At 36.8% G+C, this 9,460-nt stretch overlaps 1 protein-coding gene across 1 annotated transcript in view; it reads right to left on the bottom strand.

Moving 5' to 3' along the window:
* The window catches only part of LOC107740021 (ankyrin-1-like), a 149,865-nt gene extending 140,405 nt beyond the window's left edge, over positions 1-9,460 (bottom strand). Inside the window, exon 1 of the mRNA XM_016552291.1 lies at positions 9,195-9,460. Within this exon, the coding sequence (XP_016407777.1) occupies positions 9,195-9,320 (126 nt within the window). The 5' untranslated portion in view covers positions 9,321-9,460. The remainder of the gene's footprint in view (positions 1-9,194) is intronic.

The raw sequence follows: 9,460 nt of genomic DNA on the forward strand, positions 1-9,460 counted from the left end.
AGTAGCAAAGTCATTGAGTCCTCTACGTGTATACGAGACCGGACAGTGAGGGTGTCTGAGGTGTGTGCTTTTATGCAGGCTGGTAATGAGGTGCTTGATTGGTGACAGGTGCAGGTGCTCAGAACTCAGGTGAGAGGGATCGTTGTGATTGGGTGGTGGCGGAGCCTGGCCGATCTGTTACAAACGTCAGCTAATTCCACATTATACTAAAGAGTGCTTGAGGAGAATGTGAGGCCATCTGTATAAAATTTGAAAATTAACCTAAAGATGCACTGTGTAATATTGACAACTAGCGGTGAAATGGGTGCTGCAGTCCAAATTCAAAATACTGGAGAGAGTTGTTTCTTCTGCCTCCTCCTCCTTCTTAGACTCGACTCTCAAGCAGGTTGCCAGACTGAGGACATGCAACAGGAACATAACGGAAGGTGACAAGCCTTGCACTGTAAGTTGATGAGATTTAGCTGCCTTTTTTTAGATAGTGGACAGAATCACACAGACAGACCAAAACAAAAACAGACATACTGACAAAGAACACACGTTTCAAAGCACAGTAACTGGCAGTAGCGCTGTTTTCTGGAGAAACAAGTGAACTTCGCTTGTTTCCTCAATATCTGCAAAAATATTTTAGTATTTTTATGCTCTAGTACAGTCAAAAAATTACATGCAGTACTTCTAAGTGGACCTTTCAACATGAAAATGACCCAAAACTTGCAAACAAATCAACACAGGAATAGAACATCACATATTGAGTTGAGTGGTGCATAAACAGAGCCAATATGTTAAGACTATTTCTTAAGCATAAGTCTGATCAGTCTTTTCAGATTCAAATTAGACCAATTTAACTAACAATGTAACTGACATAAAGAAGTTTTGAAAAAAAAAGTAGATGACTAACTTGTAACTTATAACTTGATGCAACCAGACAATGACAATGATAATCTCAGGTACTGATTATGTGCTTCATTTAAAGGGGTCATCGGATGCCCATTTTCCACAAGTTGATATGATTCTTTAGGGTCTTAATGAAAAGTCTGTAACATAGTTTGGTTAAAATTTCTCAATGGTAGTGTAAAACAACACCGTTTTTACCCTGTCAAAAACAGCTCTGTCTACAGTATGCTGTTTTTATTGCATGTCGCTTTATATGCAAATGACCTCTGCTCACCCCGCCCCTCTCTTCCGAGCCGCTCTCTGAGAGACGGTAAACTTTAGCCGCATTCATTGTGAAACTTGCTAACTAGCACATTATTAGGAAAGGCGATTAGCAAAGATTAAAAAAAACTTACACTCACTTCTTCTGCAGGTGAAGCTGAATCACGAATGATTCACGCGAAGATAGACGCATTTAGGTAGATCGGGGGCGCATTCCCTTCAGAAACAAATGTAATCCACTGTGTCTTCAGCAGCTCAGATGTCGGGAGTAAATGATGACTGCTATGTTCATTATTACATCCAACAACAGAGCACCTGCTTGTTAGGAGTCATTCTTGTCTACATCTGCTCCGGCGGTGAAACAATGGCGGACTGATGACAGCTCACTCAGGGCGGGTCTAAGGTAAGACACCAGTCCAGTCTGTGCTGAAACGCTACTGTCAATCAAACTATCGTGGGAGGGGCCTGTATTTGTGACGTCACACAGACAGGCATCTGAGAACGGCTTGATTTGAGAAAGGGGAAATGATTTAACGAGATTAAATAAAACCACTGGGTAGATCTTTATCATTATAGGGTGGTTGTGTACACACACTGCCAACACACATTTCAGTTCAAACAACTTGTAAAAGTGCATGTCGCATCCGATGACCCCTTTTATGTTGAATGTGTCTGTTGTCTAATGTGAGTTTGAATATCATTTTTTGTGATCTTTGTAGCTATACTGAAAATGACAATGAATACTTAACCTCAGATCATGAAAGTAAAAGAAACATGAATGTTAAAACTGTAAACTCAGTGAGAACAACCAAGAGTATTATATGACAAAGACAGTTTTGGTCACTCAGTATACATTTTTAATAATGTTAAATCGGTTTAATATTTATTAAATAGATTATCCATCTTGTTGCAAGTGCAGTGTGCTTGCAGAGAGATCTAGCTTTAAAAATCATTCTATATTTATAGAATAGCAGAGTCCACACCACAACTATAACAATAAAAGCACAGAGGAACGATACTGTTGGAATAATTTTTACAACTATTTTTTCCAGTTAATGAAAACATTGTTGACCAATCAGAATCCATCCTGCTTAGAAGAGCTCCAGCATGTAAAGCGGCAAATGATAAAACTGCAGAATGATTATAATAAACAGAATGTTATCGTGCATTAATGTGGATGCTAATATAGTTATCGCTATAGTTATCTTCATAGTCACCAATCTTGGTGAATGGGCCATTAGAGTTACGTTCGAACCATGAGTCGTTCCTAGTATGTAGTATGTAAAAAACGGTATGTCCAAATTTGTAGTACTCATAAAACAGTAGGTGAAAGGGATCCAGATGACCTACTGCTTCTGTTAAGACTCTGAAAGTGTGCATTTGATGGACACTTTACTATCCCATGAGGTCAGTGAGGGCAGTAAAGCAATGACAATGTCAACATGACAAATGTAGTACATACAGATTACTAAATGAAGTTTGAAGTTTGCACCTCGATAGATAATGATAAGAAATGCCTACAAGAAGTTATTTCTGCCAAAGATTGCAATACCAGCTTCTAAATGTAGTGTATTTTGTTTTCTTTTGTCATTATTTGTTAAATCATATCACCTTCATCCATCAATACTGTCCAAATAAAGTATTTTACAGCACTGTATGCTATTATTCAGTTTGCTTGTCTATCCATCTATCTATCCAGATATAATAATCAGCTGATGATGTAGTATTTAAGCTACATATTATTGACAGGTCCATCAGCTTCAGTAAGCATTATCTGCTTCAGAATTGATGATCATGATGCTTAGCTCAGCACCGAGGTCTTCTGGAAATGTCTATAAAGACTTGAGTTGCAATTTTTAATGTGCAGAGACAACTGTAAGTATGCCACTGATACACAGAAAAAAAGGTACAAAAGCTGTCACTGTGGCGGTAACCTTACAAAAGGTACTAATATGTACACTACAGGCAATAAAATGTATACATAAATTACCAAAATGCACCCTTTAAGGGTAAATAAGGTACAAAGGTACCACTCACACATTTTATACTTTTTGCTGTATGCTGACTTCATGAACAATCTGAACACTGTAACTCTGTGGCACTTTCAAAGCATTGCTCTATTTAATTGTGCTGTCCGATTTGTCTGCTCAACTAATGGTGTGAGTTTGAGATTGTTTGGAAGAGTTTTAATTATATTTTAATTACATTCAAAAGCTCAGTTGTGTTACCAATACATTGCAGAGATATATCTGCTACACAAAATAATAAACACAATATAGCTAAATCTAAATCCGGAGGATAATTTATTTCATTCTTGTATATTGCCATATACTAACATTTTCTCCCTTAAAGCATTACGGCATTATAAACATAACAGTATGATGTTCTGTAAAGTTTTATGTAAAGCACTAAAATAAATTTTACTCTGATTTTGAGAAACCTCTTGGAAGTCATTCATTTTGGTGCCACTTGTGACATAAAAATTAACACTTTGTGTGTCAGCAAGCAGCGACCACTGTATGCAAGAATGTGCCCAGATGTTAATGAAAACAACAGTTTATTTATTCAAGCTGGATCTGTCCCAAAAACAACTGCCTTCACTTTCAAAGAGCTGCCCTTGCAAAATATTACTTAAGGAAACTTACACTTAATTTGTGGCAAATCTGCTGCAAATAGAAACCACAAAGCTCATTTCTTAAAAAAAAAAAATAGAAACTTGCTTAAAATTTTGTCCAGTGTTCACTCTAAGCTGAAAGGACGCTGTATGTTTGTAACATTGAAAACAGCAGCCTGCAAAGACCTGAGAAACACTGCATATACAGCAATGCGCTCCAACCCACAGCCTGTTGCAACATCCGACTTCATACTTCATTTACAAACCTAAAGTTCTATAAAGGTAATTGTTAGCTGGCAACTGTCAAAAATGAAATATTATCAGCAGTATTGTGAGAAGCCAGCTGACTAGCTGGACTCAACCACACTGGTTCATAAAGAAGTTGCATCAACAAATGCAATCCAAAAAAATTATAATAAATAACACTGGCAGTATTTTGATTTCAACACTTGGATGTTTATCATCCTAAACCACAAAGAAAAAGAAAAAGAAAAAGCATATTTAAAAATAAGCATGTTTGCATTAGAGCATTTCACAATATTGCATTATGTTCGATTCTTTGTGTGTGTGAATTACATGTTGCAATAAAATATGCACCACTGTTGGTGGAAGATTAAAGAGGTACAGTGTATACAGTGATAGACAAGACATATAGATGGTGAAAATGTCTTGCCCAAGGGAAGCACAAAGCAATAATTGTCCATCACTTAGCATATGAATCATGCTTAAGTAGCATGGAAAGAAAAATCACAAAAGTGCTGGATCAGCACAAAAAAAATGAAGACCAAATACAAGACAAGGTTTGAATATAACTAAATACAATGCATAATATATGTGTATTTGTGTGAGGGAGTGAATGTATCATTGCAAGATTATTTCTAGGTTTTTGAAACACAATATTATAGCAAACTGCAAAGAACAGTACTATACGTATATTATGAGTGAAATTGGGATTGGAGACTATGATCTCACCTGTAACTGTGGGGTTTGGCTCAACTATACGCAGATTCAAAGAAAACTGTGAAAATTGAAGTTTAAAAGTTTCTCCCAGTTACAGTATCATTGTAGATATTGCATCAGTGTACAAGCTGCTTTAAATACATAGATTCTCGAGTCAATCACAATGTTAAACAAGAATTGTGGCTTTGTCCAGAGTGGGAGTGTGAGACTGTATACAAGTGCAATTAATGAAAGACAATTCACTAGGGAGGAAAGACGTGTGAACTTTAAGTGTGTGTGTGTGTGTGTGTGTGTGTGTGAGAGTGTGTGTGTGTGTGAGTATGAGAGACAATAATGCAGAGTATTAGAGTATTTCAATAGCCTTGTTTCAGAAGAATTTGGTGGGAAGTTATGTACAAGTAACACAAGGTATCCTCAAAATTGTGCAAACACTATAATACAGTCCTTGATGAGAATTTATTTTGATGAAGACAGCCCACTAACACCTTTTGGAAGAACTTGCATTTGATTGCTGCTATTCAAAATGGCTTTTAAGGCATCCTGCAAGGCTCGGAGAATGAGATACGCCTAACCATAAATATTAAAATGATGCAAGGAAAAGAAATATGTGTGTGGCAGAAACGAATCCGTTCACTGCAGGTATATCAAACACTCTACACTCTTTGCATTCTATCTCATAAAGTACAGATTGGCTATATGTATATGGTTGGAATTCATGAAAACAATTTGTCAGCATGTTAACTACTTGTTATTAAGAGATTAAGTATTAAAATAAGAGCAAGATTTTTTTTTCATCAGGAGCAAATCACTTGGCCTATTGATATTTTCCTTAAAGGGGTCATATGATGTTGCTAAAAAGAACATTATTTTGTGTATTTGGTGTAATGAAATGTGTTTATGCAGTTTAAGGTAAAAAAAACACATTATTTTCCACATACTGTACATTATTGTTTCTCCTCTATGCCCCGCCTTTCTCAAGAATAATACAGCGACAATAAAAGTTACGCCTTCTTTCTTTGTGTGAACATTTCGGCGGCGTTCTCTTCCCACATCGTGACGTAGACATGTGGGGGCGTGTTAGAACGAGCCGTTTTAGGTAGGTGTGGCTGACTCTTAACTTTTATAAAGAATATCTCTTTGGATTAGAGACTTTAGTCTTTGCAACTTTACAGATCTTCTTTATGCACCAAGAGATTGTAACACTCCAAAAAGAAAGGAAAAATTTAAATCACATCATATGACCCCTTTAAAATTCTTATATACATTTTTTTATTTTTAGCATACAACTCATAATGAAACAGACAATCAATCAAGAAACTGACAGCCTTAAATAAGTGATTTCTACATTGAACACATGGAGAAATCAAGGGAGAAAGAGGGATTACTGATATCCCACCGCAGATCCGGGCACACAAGCACCCTCCTCAGCAAGGTGCTGTAATATGAAACTCTGCAGTGAAAATGGTTTAAGTGTTAGAGCTAAAGCTAAACACTTAGAGCTAAACAGCGGCGCATCTCCATGCAGACGAGCAAAATTAAAGTGCAACAAATTCTACTGACATACTTTTGCTGTACCACACTAGTGTAAAATACTTCTAGTGAAGCACTGTTTGATTTTTAGAGAGAAAACCTTTAATCCTTCGTTTCTATACACATGTAATTTGTTCAAATAGACTGGTTTCTTGCTCTTCTTTGTGAGTGAACAAGACTACCAATGCCGTATGTGCATTACTTTTAATATGTGGTGCATTTTATTTAGTGCATTACATTTAATACAACCATATTTACATCTATTTCATTTAGCACTTAATTGAATTTCATATGCTATTTTTAAATAAATATAAGCTATAAAAAATCCATAATTTTATGCAAAAACATTTTGTATGCATTTAAGATTCTTACAGGAGACCCTTTTTTTAGTGAAACAAACTGCTTGTATGCATGTATGGATATATGCACTATGTACTATTTGTTTAGCTCAAAACTGATCTTTAGCGATACATTATTGCACACCCCCTGCTTTTCTGACACATCATAGTTTTAATAGACTGAATATCATTTGAATTAAATAATATACAATTTGTTTAAACTGATTCTAATTTAACTGAATTAATTGTTTTTGTATTTTTTCTATGCACAATATATGATATTTTTTTAAAGTAAATATAAGACAAAATAAATTTTGTAAACAGGTTATAATAACAACTGACACAGTTTTTTGAGTGATTGATATAATATTTGTGTATGTACTAAATCTCGAACTCTTGCAAGTCTGATGCTTAAAGGGATAGTTCACCCAAAACTGAAAATCCTTTCATTATTTACTCACATCCAAGTTATTCCAACTCTGTATGAATTTCTTTCTTCTAATGAACACAAAAGAAGATATTTTGAAGAATGTGTGTAACCAAACATGTAATAGACCCTACTGACTTTAACAGCATGGAAAAAAATACCACAGAAGTCAATGAGGACCAACAACTGTTTGGTTGATGAAATGTATGAAATTAATGCAGGTTTGGAACAACTTTAGCATAAGTAAATGATGACAAAAAATAATTTTTGGATGAACTATCCCTTTAACTAAGCAAGGTCGCTTTGTTTGAATTGTAGGTACATTACAGATCTGCATCTAGGGCCGTCACTACTGGGGTGAAAGGTGGTGACGATTATAACCGACCGGCGAACTCAAGCGACTGGCTGAGGCCAGCCTAAAAAGACTCTCAGGACAGTTGACTGGCCACTACTGCACATCGTCAAAAAAGCTTATCATTTGCACGTGTTTTAAAGCCTTGCCAATTTAAACATTCAAAAGAGTTTAAAGCATTCAAACACAAGACGCGGAAAACTCAACTGAGTACTCGCGCGCCGTGTTCGGTGCGCACGCAGAGAGCCGCGTCTCACGGACAGCAACACCGAACCGAGCTCTCCTTCGCGTCCTCCTGCACCTGAACGAACAAATACAAATCGCAGTTTAAACATGCAAACAGAAAAAGACGTGAAAGAGCCCAATTCAGCACCCGCGCGGTGTGTTCTGTGCGCACAGGGCGCATGCAGGGAGACACGTCAAAGCGCTTGAACACCGAATTCCCCTCTTCTTGCTCTTGTACCAACAAATACATACAAAATTATATCAAAATACCCGTCTTGGGGAGTATCCTCGAAAAAAACTGTAGGTTATGTCTTAAGTGAAAGTAAACAGTGGAGAAAGAAATCGGATGTGTACCATTATAATAGATCCGTTGTCTCTTAAAGTGACCGCGCCTAATTTACTAGCTGCTGTAATGTTAATCCAAGAAAATGAAAGAAAGAAGATCACTCACTGCTCTTGACTGAATTACTTTGTAGTCTTACCAAGAATTAATCCACAGTCAAACCAAAAATTATTCAGACACCATATATAATTTTTAGTATTTTTTTACTAGTGGGTGCAGGACACTATAGTTCATTTATGTAAGTGAGTATAGCAAAATAAAGTAAACTGTGACATATTATACCCAAAAATTCTTCATACAGTGGACTACCAGTAAAACTGATAAAAAATTTGGGACCAAAAATTATTCAGACACTTTGACCTGACCATGTTTTGCTTAAGTGTTTTTTCTTTAATTGCTAATGCGACCTTTTTACACCACAGACTGAACAAAATTAAGCATTGCTTGGTAATTGGTCAACAAAGTATTGCTAGTTGTGTAAATATTGCCATACTAACAGTTGTCTGAATTTTTGGTTTATTGAAATCCATTACATACCTTTATATCAAAGTTATCTCATATTATCAAGATGAATTTGTTCTGACACAGTTTAACTCTGAGTTCTTGTCATATTTTATTACCATTTTCTAAACTATAGCAAATAAACTGTGATAATGTGAGAAATGTTGAAGGTGTCTGAATACATTTTGGTTTGACGTCTGTATATTTAATTTTTACAGTGAAGACTATGCAGTGCTATTTTACATTTGATTATTCAGTTTCTGTACCCGGACACCTACAAACTTGAAAAAAACAAACGTAAACATTGTGTAAATAGCACAAATAAATAAATAGAACGAACATACAAATTAAACAATTTCAAACAGAGCCCACTGGTACAACCTGCACTGGGGCCCCACAAACCCCAGCTACGGCCCTCTTCTCTCTTTTTTTCATGCCCATCAGTGTGTATAGAATAAATGCAGTTTCAATGATTTCTTCTCAATTTCTTTTAATTTAACAGATTTTTTATATGAAAATATACAAACTATAATAATATAAAGCATAAACACCATTGCTGGGATAATTCCAACAGACTCTCGTGTTGGGCCGTTTTGTGCCAGCGGACCCTCACGAGGGGAAGCACCTCACCTGTACATGCACGTGTAAACAGCAGCGGATGCCTGGCCCTGCGTGTTCTGCTGCTATCCCAGCATTAATATCTCAGTGATGTCCCCCTCCCTTCATCATGTCAACTTATCTCTCTTCCCTACCTTGCGCTTTTTATCCCGCGAGCGGCTCCTTTTCTTCGCCTTCTCCTCCTCTTTCTCCTTCCGCTCCTGTTCGGCGAGCGCCTCTAAATCCTTATTCTTGCGCAGATGTTTGGCGGCTTGTGCCATAGTGCCGTTAACAGCTGGCGAGCGCCGTGACGGGCTGAGATGGCTCTGTAGCTCCGGTGATGGATGCTGGTGGTGTGGATATTATCTCAGTTCCTCTCATCCAGTCCTGCAGCACTGGAGTGAGCGTGTGCGCCGCGTCT

Source organism: Sinocyclocheilus rhinocerous, unplaced genomic scaffold (assembly GCF_001515625.1).
Source record: "Sinocyclocheilus rhinocerous isolate Xijiao unplaced genomic scaffold, SAMN03320098_v1.1 scaffold285, whole genome shotgun sequence".
Taxonomy (NCBI): domain Eukaryota; kingdom Metazoa; phylum Chordata; class Actinopteri; order Cypriniformes; family Cyprinidae; genus Sinocyclocheilus; species Sinocyclocheilus rhinocerous.